At 35.4% G+C, this 19,900-nt stretch overlaps 1 protein-coding gene across 1 annotated transcript; it reads right to left on the bottom strand.

The window, feature by feature from the left end:
• Positions 1 to 6,739: 6,739 nt before the first annotated feature.
• On the bottom strand, positions 6,740 to 18,533 carry LOC121426351 (vacuolar-sorting protein SNF8-like). The gene is made up of 6 exons (XM_041622628.1): positions 18,391 to 18,533; positions 17,050 to 17,239; positions 15,751 to 15,934; positions 9,554 to 9,698; positions 7,941 to 8,015; positions 6,740 to 7,128 (listed from the first exon to the last, which is right to left on the bottom strand). Exons 1-6 carry the CDS (start codon positions 18,439 to 18,441, stop codon positions 7,036 to 7,038), a joined length of 738 nt encoding a protein of 245 aa, XP_041478562.1. The 5' UTR covers positions 18,442 to 18,533; the 3' UTR covers positions 6,740 to 7,035.
• Positions 18,534 to 19,900: the final 1,367 nt, after the last annotated feature.

Genomic DNA, 19,900 nt, shown 5'->3' on the forward strand with positions numbered 1-19,900 from the left:
AAATGGGGTAAGGGGGGGGGGTTAATGTCACAATTTCTACTTTTTAACAATACACAATGTGTCCTCGGGACGTTTTTCCCCAGCACGAAAGTATTTTTATCCCCCCCCCCCGTCACATAAAATCTTCGCTCCTTACGCTGACATATAGCTGCCTATACACAGCAAACGCGGAGTGGGGTCGACTGGTGATTGAGAATATACAATTTTGCTCCTTGATAATTCGTTGGAATGATTGCTTCGGCGAAACTTAGTTGGGGCGCCCTGGATAATATGCCTCTGAATCTACCAGAAAGTGTAAAAGTTAGTTTACATTAAATACAAATATGTCTGACCTATACATTTCAGTGAAAACGTACATGACCAAGGCAGAATGATAATGCTGCGCACGTGGCGCCCGATATAGGGCTTCATCTTTGAGTGAGGAATAATCTCGGGGATAGACATTATCATTCGCATCGTTGACACTTTCTCTCGCGATCTGTTACTTACAATTTACATGTATTTGCCATAAAGACGGACAAACGCATGTTACAAAAAACACAAAATTTCAGGAAAAAATGATATCCAATCCAACATCTTCACACTGGTCACTGCACTGCAACTCCCGATTACAAGTGGTGCAACTTTCCAACCAATCGACTTGCGCGCCCTGGAATTCCGGAATTTACATATTGCAATACAGTATGACAGAGGTGCATTTGTGCGAACACAAAGGCCATGAGCGTAAGTTAAAATATAGTTTTGACTAGATCTAGCCCTTGAAATTGACTACATTGTACCAATCCAGTAAATATAACCATCAAAAAAAAAAAAAAAATCCGGCGAAAATAGGGGGGCGCGCGCCCGGGGCGCCCCCCTCTGGATCCGCCACTGTAATATATGTATTTTAGTGCTCGCTCTTGTGATTTCTTTGCTCCTCTTTCTCATTGTGCATAATACTTTTTAGGGCCTTTGGTAGCCATTTTGAATATCAAAATAAAACATTCATCACATACATGGTATATTAATAATTAATTTCGTTAACAATTATGTTTTTAGTCAGTATTCCACTCGTTTAATCTTAATAATATGCATTTTAGTGATCCCTCTTGTGAATTTTTTGGGCCCCCATTGCCATTGTACGCAATACTGTTTGGGCCAGTGGCGGCTATTTTAGATATCAAAATACAGAAATGTTCCCATATATGACATTATAAATGATATATCTCGTTAGTTTTGACGATTTGCACATATTACTTCGATCATACATCGCGATTTTTTGCACTTTAGTGCTAATTTTTGTGAAAATTAGTTTTCCCTATTCATATTGTACATAATAGAGTATACAGGGGTCTTTGGCTGCCATTTTGAAAATCAGGGAAATAAATATTTTGTCAAAAGTTATTTTTTCAGAGAGAGTATTTCACTCCTGCCACACAATTTCATGCTTTTCATAGCCAATGTGTGGACAATTTTCATGGGTAATTTGCATATTTTGGCGGCCATATTGGATTTTGCCAATTTGCGGAAAATGCTCAAGGTTACACGAGTGGCATCATTCAGATTCGGAATCAGCACCCTCGAATTGACAAGAAACCATCAAAAAATATTGTATATATAAAAAAACAAGGTTATGCCTCTTCTATCCTGGACTAAGTGGGGTGGGTTCTGGTTAACCAAATTTATTTCCTTGTTGCTTGCAGATGAAAGGACATACGCGTCCTTGATACACTTTCGAGTGATTCATCTGTTATTGCTTTGCTCATTAATCGCAAATAAATTGCATTTCGAAAGAGATTTTACTGCTTTAATCCGGTGTTGACCGATTATATGAAAGCATTCAGAGAGGGGGAAGGTCATACGCGAGTGGTAAAAGATAATGTTTGTATCCCCTGCATTGCAAAATTGACATGAGTAAAGTATACAACCCCCTCCCCTTCCCGAAGAAAAATAGTTTCATGACCAATGAAAATAGAAATAGAAAGGAAAACAATGAAGTATAAACATGACATTTTATTTTCTGCATATCATGTCAAATCTATCACAAAACTTTATTTTCGTATTGAAAAGGTTAATTGCTGAAAATACTTATTCTCGTTTAACATATTTGTATAGATAGCAGAGATGTATGAATATGAAGTTTAATCATGTCGTGCAGAATGTTACCAAGACTTAATGTTCTGACACGATTGTATGATATTTTGTAAGTTTTATTGGATTTGATAAACTGTACAAGGTCAAGTCCCCTCCCATGGAGAAAATGTTGATGAAAATCAATATAGATAATAAAACTAGCATGCTTAAAAAATCAAAATCAGATGTAGAATTATAAAGTTATGATTTTTTTTATTTTTCGCTTATTTTTGACAAACAGTTATATGCACAACTCAGTGATATGCAAATGAGGGAGTCGATGATGTCCCTCACTCTCTTTTTCTTTTGTTTTTAATTGTTTGAATTAAACACAATTTTTCTGTTTTTGACAGTAATGACATTGTTCCAACAAACTTGAATGAATCATAAAATGTTTTTTATGTTCATTTCACATGTTCAGGGAGAAATAAAGCTTTATTTCACACGACAGTAAGGAGGAAATTCAAATATTTAATATTTCGTGTAATGAAATACAAAAGAAATAGTGAGTGGGTGATGTCATCAGTCCCCTAATTTGCATACCTACGAGGATGTACATTACATGTAACTATAAAGCGAAAATTTCAAATGTTATAAACTTCACGTCCCCATTTTTCAAGAAATTGTCAGTTAGGCCTATATGCTTGATTTTTCTCTTTTTATTCAAGAAAACTATTGGATTTGTCATTTCATTAAGATGGAATATGTAATAAGTCTCGAGATAACTTACGGTTTTTCTATAGTTGGCAAAAAATACATTAATCCACCATTTATCATTTTGCTTCCAATCATTACGCGATAGATTTGGAAAGAAAGGGATTTCATTGCTTTATACAATGTTGCATAAGAGGTTTCCAAAACACAATCTGTGCCATTACTCGAGACCTATAATATTCACTGAACCATAATACTTTTTTGTCTATTCTACATCGTAGTATCAAGGCAGCGGACTTGGAAAATGAAATCCGATCTCGAGGTATTTAATGACTGAAAGATTTTCTTCTTCTTTCATTGCGGAAAATGCCCATCCCCCTTAAAAGGCTATAGCGAGACAGGCCATTGATTACGTATTGACTCTTGCTCTATAGATCTACAGAATTCTAAAGCTTGTGACTGTTCTTTACACAAAAAGCAACGGAGCAATTTAGATTAGTTTTTTTTACTACGACAGCAAGATAATGCAGGAAACATGTATCTCCATAAGCGGCGGAAGCCAAATAATTCAGGGGGGTCCACTTGAAATTTTGGGATGGACACAGGTAAAAAAATTGACAAGCGGAAAAAATAGGTTATCAAACTTAAATTTCAGGAGGGGATCACCACAATTTTGGTACAAGCCAAAAAAAAAAAGGCCAACAATCGATATTTTAGGGGGGCAACAATTGACAAGCAAAACGATCGATTATGAATGTTGAGCGCAATAATAATGAATGGTGGTAAAATATAACGGCCAAGATAATTCAAACAAAGATGGAAGGGGAAAAAACTTTCATATTTGTAACAAGGAGGATTCCTCAATAAAACACAGACTTGTAGCCTACCAATTAACTTTTTATTTCATTTACGATATTGAGGGGGTGTGGATATTTTTTATTTGATATGGTGACGATGATGATAACAATGATGATCGTGGTGGTGTTGGTGATTGTTGTGATGATGATGGCGGTGGTAATGACGACAGTGAAGATGGATGATGATGATGGTTATGAGGATGATGGCTTCATAGTCATCATAACGTCATGACTGTTTTTCATGAACACCTTATGGATCATTATGTAAAATTATACATGATATAGACAATAGAATAAATCTCAGCCATAATTTATTCATAAACTACTGGTATTTTAATGCTACAAAAGGGAACAAAAATTATTCTTATAAATAATTCCCAAAATATATTTAATACATATATTATAAACCTATATTTTGTGAATAACATAAAACTAAAACAATGTATTAATAACTGTATAATTAAGACAAAACATTGTCATGTTATCTTAAGAGTGGCATCAAACATTATATAGTGAAACCCATCATATATATTTCTTGAAAAATCCAGTCACATTAATAGGTGCAACTTGGGAATGAACCGACCCCCCCCCCCGGGTGTATCCAGTTTGGAAGTCCAGGAACAGCATGGAGAACTAATGATCTTCATTGCAGACTACGGAAGGGAGGGGTAAAATCAAGGTTACACTTCGTAAGTCCGAAGAGAGCGAACAGAAATCCTACTCACCCAACCATAAGGCAAACCAATCAATACAGATAATGAAATGACTAATATTGTTATAAATGAACAGGAGTGCATACCAAATCGCATTTCATTTTCTTGAAAGCACTGAATTAAGGTAAATTGACAGTTAGTCCACTGAAAACTTGTCAACTCATCAGATGGTCTATCTTCATTTAGTCTATTGCCATTCCTTCCATCAACATTTCGTCGAACAACCATTTGGTCCAATCATCACTTCGTCTAATCACGAGTTGGTCTAATATTCATTTTATTTTCATTCATTTTACCCAACACTTTAGTCTAGTTAGACCAAATGGTATATGGACTAAATGGCTATTGGGCCAACTGGTTATTACACAAAATGGTGAGTGGACAAATAAAAATGGCAATTACACCACATGGATATTGGACAAATTGATGGTAGACCAAATGAGAGTAGACAAGTTGACAATTAGATGACAAATGAAAATAAACTCTGAATTCAGACTGCTGATGAAATGCTGATTTTATCATATTGCCAAGCAATTTGGTAAAACTCAGTTGAAATAGCTGTCAGTGTTTGTACAAGAACAAAATAACTGTACAGGGAGCAGGAACATCATCAGAAAGATGACACTTTGGAGCATCTGTCATTCAAATATTTCTTTTATATATTCTGAAACATGATTTTGACAGGTTTGTTCTACAGACTGTACAGTAAACGGAACATTTCACACATTTTGTGGCTTACAAAATCTTAAATTTGTTGGCAAGAAAGTCATACTTCATGTAAAAAACAATCAAGGGGAGAAAAGCTTCCTTTATAATGGTTATTAATCTGTTGCACACTGAAATCATGGAATCAAATGATTTTTGTACAAAGCCTAAAGGTGCGTGCATACCACACACAGTCTGGGTAAAACTTTATCTCTGGGTAAAACTTTATCTCTGGGATGCCACTTAGAATTGATAAAAATTTCATCTGAAAATCATCTGAAATGCCCCCCTTCCTACATGAAAAAAGTTGCACCTCTTGGTATCTGAAACCAATCACTGAACATTGTTATGATAGTTGCGTGCGGAATTGAGCTTTTTCAGAAGTGTATCTATCTGCTATGATTATCTACATCTGTTACGTCACCATCCCAAAGACGTGACCTGGGGCCCGTCTCACAAAGAGTTGTGACTGATGTGATCGGTCACAACTATGGAAAGTCAGTAACGTCAATATCTGAAATACATGTTTGTTCAAAACATTTTCTAGAAATGGCATGTATTCTTACAATCACTGTTTTCTTGACAATTCAGTATGCTTTTATCTTTGTTTTCAAAGGACATTGAGAAAATTTCCAACAGAGAAATTATGACATTGATGGATTTCCATATACTTGAGATTAATCGAATCAATCGTAACTCTATGGAAATCCATCAGTGTCATAATTTACGGAAAAAATTTGCACTATGTCCTTTGTAAACAAAGAGAAGCATAGTTCATTTGCAAGAAAACGATGAATGCATGAATATACATCATAGTTAGAAAATATTTTGAACAAATATGCATAATAGATGTTGACGTTGCCGGCCGCTCATAGTTATGATTGATTGGATCAATTGTAACTCTTTGTAAGACGGGGCCCAGGGCTCTAAACCTAATAGCTCAGCATCAAATTCTTACTTCCATCGATATAAAAAAACTGGATGGCGCTCGTACCGCACGCACATGATTCCGTGATGCACCTACGCACGCAAGACCTTGAGGCTGGGGAAAAGTAATCCATGACACAATAAACAGTATATGGGACCATACCACACGTAAAGTACTCCAGTATGCACATGCAATAGAAAGAAGAGTGCAATTATATGGGCACTAGACCCTTTGGATTACTTTGATTCCGGTGGTACCAAGAGTAGCTCTATCATCCTACTGCTATCGATGGTAACTTCCCCTATGTAGATTGGATTACAGGCGCACGCCACGATGCCCAGTTTCGCTTACAAGAGGTAGCCTAAGGAATGACTTCTCTGAACATTCATTTTTTTTTTAAAATAAACAATTGGCTTTCTTTTTTCATGAACCTTACTACAGTCAAAACTGTGTTAGTGGCCACCTGTCTATAGCAAACACCTGTCTGTCAGGACTACTAAAACTGTTTACCATATGTGTATATGAACCTTTCTATAGCATGAACCTGTCTACAAGGCCACACAATGGCCTGTATTCTGAAGTCAGGTTTAATTTCAACTCTGGTTTTAAATTGTGCCTTAACTATGGATAACCAATTGTTAATCACTAATAGTAATAACTGTTAAATCACCAATAGTAGAGGTATCATATTTCAGCTCATTTGGCTCTCAAGTCATTCATAATTGTCTAGGAAGTATAAAAAGATGATTGTCTTCACCATCGATGAATCAGGAAAGAGCACAGTAAACACAAGAAACATACAACTTAATAAAAATGTTGAAACTTTTGGCTTCCCATAATCTTAGCAGAGATGACCATGGTCTAAGTAAAACCTAACTTCAGAATACGGACCTTTGTATTTTCCATGGGTGGTCACTATAGACATGTTTCACTGGACATGAAAAGGGCTAGACCGCTTCAAATAATTCAGCATTCATCGTGTTAGTCCATCAACACAAATCCAGACGAATATTACTGAGTATTACATAACACGATGGAAAAAATATATAAAAAGTAATCACTTTCATCAAGTTTCTGGGAAGAGTCCTGGAAACCAATAGAGCCTGCCGGACCGGTCTTGATCGTCCACCCAAACTAGACCCTCCTTGACCAGTTGATCCTATGGATGGAAGAAGAATGAACAAGGTATGTTGAAGAAGTAACGGAAGGAGATAGCGGGATGAGGGATGTAAGATCAACAATGACAGAAAAGGGTTAAATGAAGAAAATGTTTAAGACTTCATAGAAAATTACATTATTGCATGTAAGAGAAGAAAAACCCCTATGAAAAGAAACCCTTTTTTATTGAAAATCAAAACGTTAGTGTTAGAGGGTGCTGCATATTGAAAAATTCAACATCAAAATTTTTCAAATATAAATAAAAAAGAAACAGGAAAATCACTGGCTGCTACAATTTTTAAACATTATTGGCTCTTAATGAAAGCTTAAGATGTGCTTTAAAGAAAATATAATAAAGAAGTACAAGACCAAACCTGTGATGCACTAATCAATGAAGGGAGAGAGAGAGGATATATTTACAATATGAAAGAGGAAGATGTTGAATATATCAAAGGATTTCTTTCAATGTATGGAAACTAAACTTTATGAAACATTGCAGAAGACACAGAGAAGAGACTTCAGAAAAACTGAAGACACATTCGATGGATTCTATAAGAATATAGACCGTCTATTTTGTACTTTGCTCTTTATTCTGCCTTGTATTCTGATGTTATGTGATTTTCCTCTGTAATGGTGTCTTTGACATCTTATATGTACGAATACGAATGTGGAAATAAATTTTATGAACTTATGAAAAAGCGAAAGAAATTAACATATATTTTCAAGCTTGATTGCATTAACCTGTTTCCGTACAGGATAAACATTTACACAGGGCAATGTTATTAGATTTAACAGCCTATCTGGATGACCTACCATAACTAATCTTGCTCTGTCTTCTTCCCATTTCAGTTTGTTTTGTAGATCCGGGAGAGAAACACAGCCAGTACCCTGGAAACAGAAAGAAAGAGAAGAATTAAATCAAGTGATATGATGATGCATAAATAGCATGAGATAACATACCCCCTGCCAAGGAAAATGATAATTATTTGAATGGACTTGTAGTCATATAAAACAACAAGTGGAATGCCTCTGGCCGTCTCACCTGACTATGAATACTACTCTAACTCGCACAAGATGTTCAGTGATACATGGTTACTCTTATGTCCAAGTTTAATGAACTAGACCACTTTTTATGAACTAGACCAATAAACTTACAGAGATATGATGGTTATTCAACAAAAAAACCCAACATGGCCAAAGTTCATTGACCTTACATGACCTTTGACCTTGATCATGTGACCTGAAACTCGCACAGGATGTTCAGTGATACTTGATTACTCTTATGTACAAGTTTCATGAATCAGATCCATAAACATTCAAAGTTATGATGGTAATTCAACAGATACACCCAATTCGGCCAAAGTTCATTGACCTTTGACCTTGGTCATGTGACGTGAAACTCATGCAGGATATTCAGTGATACTTGATTAACCTTATGTCCAAGTTTCATGAACTAGGTCCATATATTTTCTAAGTTATGATGACATTTCAAAAACTTAACCTCAGGTTAAGATTTCGATGTTGATTCCTCCAACATGGTCTAAGTTCATTGACCCTAAATGACCTTTGACCTTGGTCATGTGACATGAAACTCTAATAGGATGTTCAGTAATACTTGATTAACCTTATGGCCAAGTTTTATGAACTAGGTCCATATACTTTCTAAGTTATGACATCATTTCAAAAACTTAACCTCAGGTTAAGATTTGATGTTGACGCCGCCGCCGTCGCCGTCGGAAAAGCGGCGCCTATAGTCTCACTTTGCTTCGCAGGTGAGACAAAAATTATTTGACTGAGCAGAAGTACATGCAATCAAATTCCCTCTGTGAATTGATTTAGAACTAAAATTTACAAAATCCCTACAACTAGAAAAATGCTTATATTTTCTTAGTGATATATATATATATATATATATAGTCAAACTACTGGAATTATTCCAAATTTGGCTTAAATAACTTAAAAGTTATGATGAGTAGTAATAACTAGGACAGTTATCATATCACTGATTAAAGGAAATCTCATATTGTCTAAATCCAATTGATACATCCATGAGATATATCATTTGATGTTTCATTCATGTAATCTTCCAATAAGTTTTGTGAGGTAAACTTCTGAAAGGTCAACAGTAGACAATTACAATTCTGCAAATTTGAGCTACATGTATGTAGCCTGTCAGTAACTAAACTGTGCTATATATCAAGATCACTCGCATGACCAGTACTAAGTAGTCTACTAGTATTAGAGATTCATTTTTTTTTACGTTTTGATAAAAATAATTCACGATTTAGAAACATTTATCATAAGATTAACTGAACTCACCAAGGCTATATTGAGAATACTTTTGAGATCCATACTGATTTCTCTACATTCTGATATAGACAATTCACAATTTTACAGACGTGAAACATAAGAATAACTGAACTCACCTGTGCTATATTGAGAACACTTGTGTGATCCATACTGAGTTCTGCTGGGACAGACTGAACAATAAAGCGCCCGTCATCAAGGCGATGGAGGCCAAATCCATTCCCTAACACTTTCAGTTTCTTGATAGCTCTGATGATGTCATCGCTAAAAAGAAAGGGGAAAGTGCAAAAACAAAACACAGACAATGAATGATAAATTCAAGAACTTTGAGAAACTTATAGATAGAGTAGAACAACAAGAAGGAAAGATTCATGAACTTGAAAATCAAGTGGATAGAGTAGAGCATGACATAAAGAATCTCAGAGCGCAGGCAGAATGTCAAAATGAATGCATAAAAAAGTTGCAAATGGCCCTAAATGACCAGGAACAGTATTCGAGAAGGAACTGTGTCAGGATTTTCGGCGTTAAAGAACCCCCAAGTGAAACTACAGCTATGTGTACTGCTTCTGTATGTCAGTTAGCAAGAGATAAATTGGGCTATGATCTAAAATCTGAGCACATCGACAGATGTCATCGGGTAAGACGGCGATTAACATCTACCAACCAAGACGGTGCAGCTACATCAAAAGACGTCAAACCTAGACCGATCATCGTGAAGCTGACTTCCTACCAACATCGACAGTCACTCATTCTAAATAGAAGGAAACTAAAAAATAGTGGAATCAGTATAAGTGAGGATCTTACAAGAACAAATCGCAATCTTCTGAACAGTGCTTACATGGCCAGTAAACAACAAAATAGCAAGATTTTGGCAGCATGGTCATCTGACGGACGCATTCTCATTTCTCTGAAAGCAACAGATGGTAGGACAGTGAGGAAACAAATAAACAACAAAAATGAACTTGATGGACTATGATGGATACTATGACCCTTCTTCACCTACCTGAAAATTAAATGAGAGGGGTTTATTAATTCTTACTTCGTGATTGCTCTCTTGTATGTCATATTTGTATACTACAAACCTTTTTATATTCACATGTACTCAATTCTATATTTAATTTTCCTGAATATGAAATGAAAGGGGCTGATTAAATATTTCATAGAGGGATTTCTCTTAAAGATTATATTCCTCTTTATGCCGGAGACCCCTGTTTGATTTTGAATACGTATTGGAAATATTTGTAGAGCATTCGTGATTTTTTTTTTATCTCTCTTCTATCTGAATTCTTTCATATAAAAAATAAATATAGTAATAATAGAATAATAGATAAGAGACATATAAGGAAATCACGAATGCCCTCTATACTTATATATCATGTTCGTATAAACTTTTTAAATTAACTTACTCAATGTATTCTCTAGACATTTATGTAATTACGGTGACTTATTACTCTGTAATTTCTCTTTTGTCACAATTTTTGTTGTTGTTGATGCTATATATCTAATTGAATGTATGAGGCGTGTGCAATCTGTGGTGAATGTATGAAATGTGCAAACCCTACACAAGATATGTTACATATGATATGCGGAACTTGTTTAGACATTTTTCCTTTTAATCATTACAAATGTGATGATGATTACACATTGAATATGCATGCTTTTTTCCATTTGAATATTGATATTGATTATAACCACTTTGAAAATATGAAAATCAATCCATTTTTATTATGTGAAACTGATGATAATATTACATGTATAAATGAAAATTTGCATTTAAATGCTGACTTTGAATCTCCTTTTGATATTGAACCAAGGAAATGCTCATATACCTTTTGCGAAGAATTCAGTGCCAAATATAAAAAATATGATAACAGTTTTTCACTACTCCATGTCAATTGTAGGAGTTTATGCCAGAATTTTGATGCATTTTGTTCAATGTTAGCTTGCATAAATCATAAATTTACAGCCATTGGTGTGACAGAGACCTGGTTTCAATCAAGTACAAAAACTGAGATGTATAATATAGATGGTTATAATCTTGTATATATAAACAGACAACATAAATTAGGAGGTGGTGTTGCCATTTACATAGATGAAAGGTATGATTTTATAATACGATCAGATCTGAATTGTAACATGCCTGAATGTGATATGCTGTTTTTAGAATTAAGATGTAAGAATTATAAACCAACTGTGATCGGATGTGTGTATAGAGTCCCCAACACAAATATGGACATTTTTCTGGATCATCTGGATAGTTGTTTAGATATTGTAAATAAGAATAATTCAGAGGTCTACATTTTGGGTGATTACAACATAAATCTATTGAATGCAAGTACTCATGATAAAACAAATTTATTTTTGGAAAATATGTTTTCTCACAACTTGTACCCATTGATAACGAAACCAACGAGGATATCGAAAACATGTGCAACATTAATAGATAACATTTTTTGTAATACCCTAGATAATAATATTGACTCTGGTTTATTCATAGCTGACATATCAGACCACTTACCTATATTTTGTGTTAAGAAACACATTAGGATTTTTAATCAATGGCAGTCGCAATTACCGAAAAGACAGATAAATGATGATAATATAATTAAATTCAATAGAAAACTGTGTGAAGTTGATTGGAGTCATGTATATAGTACTGATGATGCTAATAATTGTTACGATATTTTTATGTCAATATTCTACTCAATTTATAATACATGTTTTCCAGAATTGAAGTCAAAATCAAAAGCGAAAGTCACTTTTAAGAAACCTTGGCTATCAAATGGCCTCATGAAATCAATAAATAAGAAGAATAAAATGTATAAAAAGTTACTAAACAAATATTCTGACAAGCAAAAGAAAATTTACATTAAGTACAAAAATAAATTGATAAACTTATTACGCAGTGCTAAATCTGAATATTATTCTAAACTCTTTAATCAAATTAGAGGAAACACACAAAAGATTTGGAATAACATAAATAATATACTGGGTAATAAACGCTTTAAGAAGTTACCATCAGTTATGTATTGCAATGATTCAAAGTTAAATTCATCAAAAGATATAGTAGAACATTTTAATTCTTATTTTTTGAATATTGGTAAGAATATCGCTGACAGAATTCCTCCTGTGCGTGTGTCATATGATTCATTCTTAAACGGAAACAAATCACCGAACTCTTTGTTTTTCAGACCTACTTCTCCAAATGAAATATTAAAGATTGTCCGTTCTTTAAATTCTTCAAAATCAAGCGGCCCCGATGGTATAGACCCTAAAGTTATAAAGAAATCTATACATTACTTCATTGAACCACTATGTTTTATATTCAATACATCAATTTCTACAGGAATAGTGCCTAATCATCTGAAATTTGCTAAGGTAGTACCAGTTTTCAAAAAAGGAAATGCAAACGATTTAACTAATTATAGGCCAATTGCTATCCTCCCTCTTTTTGCAAAGATTCTTGAAAAAATAATTCATGAACGTTTATATACATTTTTACAGTTGAATAATTTTTTAACTGATGCTCAATTTGGTTTCAGGAAAAAATTCTCGACTTCATTAGCTGTCTCTAATTTATGTACTTATATTCAAAATGAACTTGAAAAGGATAATTTTTGCATTGGACTTTTTATGGACTTGTCAAAAGCATTTGACACCATTGACCATCACATACTGCTAAAAAAACTTGACTCTTGTGGTGTCAGAGGTCTTGCCCTTAAATGGTTTGAAGATTATCTATCTAACAGAAGTCAATATGTGATGGTCAATGGTGTCAGATCCTCAATACAGCATCTCAACTGTGGTGTTCCTCAAGGATCTGTCTTGGGCCCTCTCTTGTTCCTTATATATGTCAATGATATTATCAAATCTTCTTCTCTTCTCAAGTTTTCCCTGTTTGCCGACGATACTTGTGCACTCATGAGTAGCAGTAACATTAAAACACTTGTCTTGTCGGTAAGCAGGGAAATAGCAAAAGTCTCTACATGGTTCAAAGCAAATAAATTATCTCTGAATATAGCCAAAACAAACTATATTATATTTAGATCAAGGAACAAGAGAGTGCCCCATGACCTACCACATATTATAATTGATAATCTTGTAATTTCTAAATTAAAAAATATAAAGTTTCTTGGAGTTACTTTTAATGAGCTCATGGATTGGAGTATACACATATCAGAAATTTGTAAATCTTTATCTAAATATGTTGGTATCTTATATAAATTGAAATTCATATTACCTTCTAATATTTTAAATATCCTTTATAATAGCCTTATCTTGCCACATCTGAATTATTGTAATTGTATTTGGGGTAATACATACAAATCACGCCTTCTAAAACCATATATCCTACAGAAAAAATCAATCCGGTTAATTACTAAGTCCCATATGCAAAGTGCTAGTAAACCCCTTTTCAAAAAGATGAATATTTTACCTCTCCATGAACTAATTACTTTAAATACTCTAATCTTTATGTACTCAGTTAAAAATCATATTTTTCCATTGAAGTATTGCAATATGTTTTCACTCAATTTAAATGTTCATTCTTATGCTACTAGACAAAAAGATAATTTCCATGTTCCGAAAGTGAGACTTTCTTCTTCTTTAAATTCACTAGCTTTAGTCGGTATAAAAAAATGGAATCAACTCCCAACTTCACTAAAAGATTGTTCAACTGTATCCTGTTTCAAAAAAATGTATAAGGCCTATTTAATGGAAAATCTATAAAATCACCAGGGTTTGTGTGTGTGTGCGTGTGTGTGTTGCTGCGTGTATGTGTGTTTTTTTTTTTTTTGCACATTATATATTTGCTGATAAAATTTGTGTTTTCTTAGTTTTCTGTTTCTGATTTCAAATTATGTCAATGATATTGTTTGGGGGCCATTATCTACAAGCAGTTTGCTTTTTTATGGTCCTAGCCATATTTTGTTTGCATAATTATGTATGATTTGTATATACACATTTTTATGGTTGAATAAACTTGAATTGAATTGAAAAAAAGAATTTTGTGTCAGGTAACTCAAAATGTCTAAAATGACACCCAGCCAAAAATTCACAGAAAATGGAGAAAAGATAAGATTTCTGATTAGATTTGAACATCTCATATCTAATGATACACCAAAGAAAAGAGCTGCTGTGGTGGTCTCAGGCTACATACTGATGTATAAGGCATGATAAGATTTTGTCAGTATACCACAGCCAAACCACTTACAGCTGCTTAAACATATGCATATTTGCAATAACAAATAAAAATTGGTAATAAATGAAAGGGTTTTTTTTAGAACAGGAGAAATATGTTGATATTTTGAAGCATCTAGTGTATTACGGTACGCTATAACTGATACTTCTGATGCAGCAAAATAGTGGCTGCAGAGTACCCCCAGTTTATCTTAACCCTCTAGTCTTGGTTAAGTCAATGGGTGATTTCAAGTTCGGTGTTGGCCTTGGTGTTGGTGTTAGTGTTGAAATTTCGATTGCTTCACCTAGCTCCAAAACTTATTCAGAGTTTGTAAAACTGATCCAGATCACATTATTGACATCTCAACAACTAGTGAACGGCTTTTCCGGACCATCCTCATTTTATGTTTGGTGTTATAATCGTGTAAAAATTGACCCAACACCAACACCAAAAGGTCAACACTGAACTTGAAATCACCCATTGTTTTCTTATTATCAATGAATAAATGGATGCAATATCTTGTACAAAAATCTGCACTAAATTATATTCCAAAGAAAGGAAACAATGACTACACGACAATACAATATACATGCAGGTTGTGGGTGCTCCACCATTTGTAGTTCCTCCACATCAGATGTATTGCTTAAATATTTAGCATACCGGCACAGATTTAGCAGTAGAACCTACCATACCCTATACAGAAACTGCAGTTTTTGGCTTTGCCCTTTTCGGTCTGATGCTGCTACAGTATGTGAAACATCAGCAACACGTCTGGTGCGAAAGACTACAAATCACGTCTTGCACTGTTGTTTTCTTTTTATCGACCAGGATTCGGTGAAAATGAAGTCTGCAAGACCGAGTGTAAAGGCAGTGGCTGCTTTTGAGAACAGGAGAAATGCATTGATATTTAGACGCACCTAGCCTATTATCTAGGTTAAGGCTGAACCAATGCAGATGTTGTCACCATGCAGCCATTATTTATACTCTTCCGCACCAGACTTATATTACTGATATTTCGCATAACAGCATCAGACTCAAAGAAGAAAAGAAAAAAGCTGCAGTCTCCGCATAGATTACAGGCTACCTCCACCTAGAGTATAGGCTAAGATGCCCCTGATAAAATCAAGATATACTTACAGACTGACATCCTGGGCTTGCTTTGTCTTTCCTCTCGTTGTCCTAACCTTGTGGAGCAGTTCTTCCAGGTTCATGAGACCTCCGTTCCGATGCTGCGTTGCCAGACACACCTCAATGATCTGAACGCCTATTTCATAGTAGAAATCTCCAACGCCTAACATCTCTGACCAGAATCCTTTCCCGGCTGATCAGGGTAAGAGCAAAAATATATAACCGTGACTGCTAGCAAACACAAGCATTTAGGACACTGTGGTAACAAAGAGAATCTGTCCGAAATTTGACAAAACAATCGCCTTGCAATTCACAAGGCCCATTGCTGAAAGACTTGTGATAAAACAAACTCCAAAAGTTGAATTGAACTGCGACTGATTTACTTTTTTCTACCTTCTTTTGTTTATTATTAAAATGTCTATAATATAATAAAGATTAATAATGGATAATCATGCACAAATAGGAAAGATGTTTGAGAATTGACACAAAATGTAATTCTTGCTGATCTGTATGCAAATGCAAGCCAAAGAGTTACAGGTACACATAGGTTGTTGTGTCTAAAAAAATTCATACAGAGTGTGCAAACAAGTTTATTGTTGCGTTTGGCATTCGCAGGTTTGCTCCTCAGGGAGACCTGCTTGTCTCCCCCCCCCCCCACTTCCTCCAGAGAGAGATCCATGTAGGGTTAGTCCATAGGCGGCGGAAGCAGGGGGGGGACAGATCAAAAAAAAAATTTGAGATGGGATGATCCCCCCCTAAATTTTTAGTTGACAACCTTTTTTTTTTCTTTTTTTTTGCTTGTCAATTTTGTTTCTTGCGTCCCCCCTAAATTCTGGTGAACCCCCCTTAAAATGTCTCTTGTCCCCCCCCCCTAAACTTTAGGTTGATGACCTTTTTTTTTCTGCTTGTCAAATCTTTTTACATGTGTCCATCACAAAAAATTTCTTGTAGACCCCTCTAATTTTGGGGGCTTCCGCCGCCAACGGGTTAGTCACTCACAGGGGCGGAAATCTCTCCCAAAAGGTAGGGGGGACAAGGGTCTGGAAAATTTGACAAGCAAAAAACAAAGGCTATTACCTAAAATTTAAGGTCATTTCGACGGAAATATATTTGACAAGCAAAAAAAAAAAAAAGGTCATCTCGTTCCAAAACGCACGTTTTATTCCCATTGTGAGTTATATATTTGTTAGCATCACCAAAGACCCAAAATAGTAGGGGGGACATTGGATATTGTGTCCCTCCTACTATTTTGAGTAGGGGGGACACGTCCCCCTGTCCCCCCTGGGATTTCCGCCCATGGTCACTCACATGCTAATGGATCGACTCCTATAGTGGCACACATATCCTGAAACTGCATCCTAAACTCTGGGTTCTTCTTGATCTCCGATTTATGATTTGCCGCAAACTCCTCCAGGTTGGTCCTGAAAACCTCAAGCTGGCGACTCATCTGGTTCAACTGATCTTCCGCAATCTCAGATCCCTTGTCTTTGTACTTAGCCTGCAAAAGTTGAGGGAAAATTTATGAGTGCAGGTGTTGACACTCTTTTGAAATGCACAGCTGAAAATATGGCAAACAATGGCTCATGCAATTCAGAATGACGTTAAAATGAAAATTGAAATCTCAATTTGATATGACTAACTTATTTCACAAGACAGCAAAGTCAGTCACCACAACACACATCAAACACATTGCAGAGCTACCAAGTCTCACGCATTATGCGTGAGACTCAAGCATTTTGGACTCTTGTTCATCCCCTCAAATCTCTGTCTCACGCAAGTATCACAGCCTATCTCCATACACATTGTACACAGTGTCTGCGATCTCACTCAGATTCACAGAAAATCTCACGCATAGCTGGTCTTTGAACTTGGCATCTCTGACATTGTGATATTCACATGCATTATCACTTATTGAATAACTATACGCCTACCAATTGAATTTGCACAGAAAACAAGTTGACCACATGCTAGCCGCAGGCCTTCATTCAACATGGGGTCCAAGGGTAATGTCAGAGCGAATGGCCACTGCAACTTCCGGATTGCATATCTTTTATCCCATGATGCAGTGCGGCGCAATTCTGAGGCGCTCACATCACACAAATTAACCGAGGGCGGCCACTTAGAATTGCGGTTGCGCCAAAAAATAAACATACTGATACATTTCAAAATTGTATAAAATATTGCGATAAAAGGTGAAAATAAACATTGCAATTAAAAATAGGCATTTGGGGAAATATATTCAACTGACTTTTGGTCTGCTTCAGAAAGTAAAGTTCAGTTGATGCAATTTTTGGCAAATTCCTTTTTTTTGTGAAGTCAAAATGATTCTCAATCTCAAACAAAAATAAAATATTGCAGAAAAGCTGGACATGTAAGGCCTCCAACTTCAAAGGAAAGCAGTAGGCCTATGCCAGTAACTGATGGAGCCATCCTTCTAAAATAAAAATACTAGGCCCTAGGCCTACCGGTATATCACTATAAATGAATTAACACAACGAATTCCGGACAAATAACATTAAATCAAGTCCTAGATCTACATATACTAACATCAAAATGAATATGTGGGCACAGTGGGCAACATTCAAAAAGTGAAAAGCTCCGTTTATCACTATTATTCTGCATATTTAAACTTAAATAACCAACACCTACCTGCGCAAGCTTTTGCTTATTTATTTTCCCGAGTCCCGCCGCACGCCTCATGATCGATTAGGCAGAATTCGTAGATTGTTAATGAGTAAATTCTAAATAACTTCTGTCAAATCAACAGTGATCCATATGAAAACATAACACGTGATGGCGCTCGTCCTCAAAAAAATTAGGCCTCATCTGTCATTATTATAAAAGGCCAAAAATTTGATTTACTGCAGTAAATCAAATGGGATCGTGGACGTGGGAGATACCCGGGAGGGGTGGGGGGGGGGGGGCAGTCAAAAATATCGCTGTACACACGTGTGACCCCCAAAAAAACGTGTTGAAAGGGGTGTTTTTTCAGTTTTGGGCGCGATCCGCGCGTGGACTCTTAAGGGTATAAAAACACCGATTTAAAAAAAAAAGTGGTTTTGAAAGACTGGTCAATGGTCAATCGCGGGGCAAAACGTATTTAGGGTATGTTTTTTTCCCCTAAAGCTTTTTTCAAAGACTATAGCCTAACGTGTTTTGGGTATGTTTTTTGTTCCCAAGCTTTTTCCCCGAGGTCATATTTTGGCAATAACTTGTTTAGGGGCGAAAATTATAAATAAAGCCCGCCAAAAACTTGTTTAGGGGGTTATTCTGCACACAGAGAAAAACTTATTTATGGGGTATTTGGAAATTCCTTGGTCACGTCAGGCTTGTGTACAGCAAAAAAATTGACTGCCCCCCCCCCGTGGGATATAGCCACCACATTTTGGGGGAAGGGGGTGTATGGCCTGTACAAACCTCCTCATACATTTTTTCAAGAAAAAAAATCTTATCTCACCACAATAATTGTTAAAATCGCAAGGATTCCTTAAAATTGGTTTTATTTAGTTTTCGTTTCTGTTTTATTCTCAAAACGCGAAAAGCGCTATCGGAGAGATTCCATCACTTTCACTTTAATTACTTAAAGGACAAGTCCAACCCAACAAAAAGTTGATTTGAATAAAATCAAAATCAAATGTAAAATAAGAAAGTTATGGAAATTTAAAGTTTCGCTAACATGAATTTTTCACAAAACAGTGATACGCACAACTAGGTGAGTCAGTCGACGATGTCTATCACTCACTGTTTCTTTTGTTTTTTATTGTTTAAATTATACAATTTTTTTTTTACAGATTTGACAATAAGGACCAACTGGACTGAACCATATCTACACATGTTCAGGGAGAAATTGATCACTGTTTCACTTGACAATGAGGAGAAAATTATAATATTTCATATTTATATAATAAAATACAAAAGAAATAGTGAGTGGATGACGTCATCGGTATCCTCATTTGCCTACAGACCAGGATGTGAATAGCAGAACTGTTTTATGCAATTAAAGGAAACTATAAAATGTCATAACTTTTTTTTTACATCAGATTTTGACGAAATTTCCTGGGTGAAATTTTCAGTGTATGCTTTTTGGATTTTTCTTTTTTTTATTCAAATCAACTTTGGGGGTAGACTTGTCCTTTAAATAACACAATATTGAATAATT

This window comes from Lytechinus variegatus, chromosome 13, assembly GCF_018143015.1.
Source record: "Lytechinus variegatus isolate NC3 chromosome 13, Lvar_3.0, whole genome shotgun sequence".
NCBI classification, from domain to species: Eukaryota; Metazoa; Echinodermata; class Echinoidea; order Temnopleuroida; family Toxopneustidae; genus Lytechinus; species Lytechinus variegatus.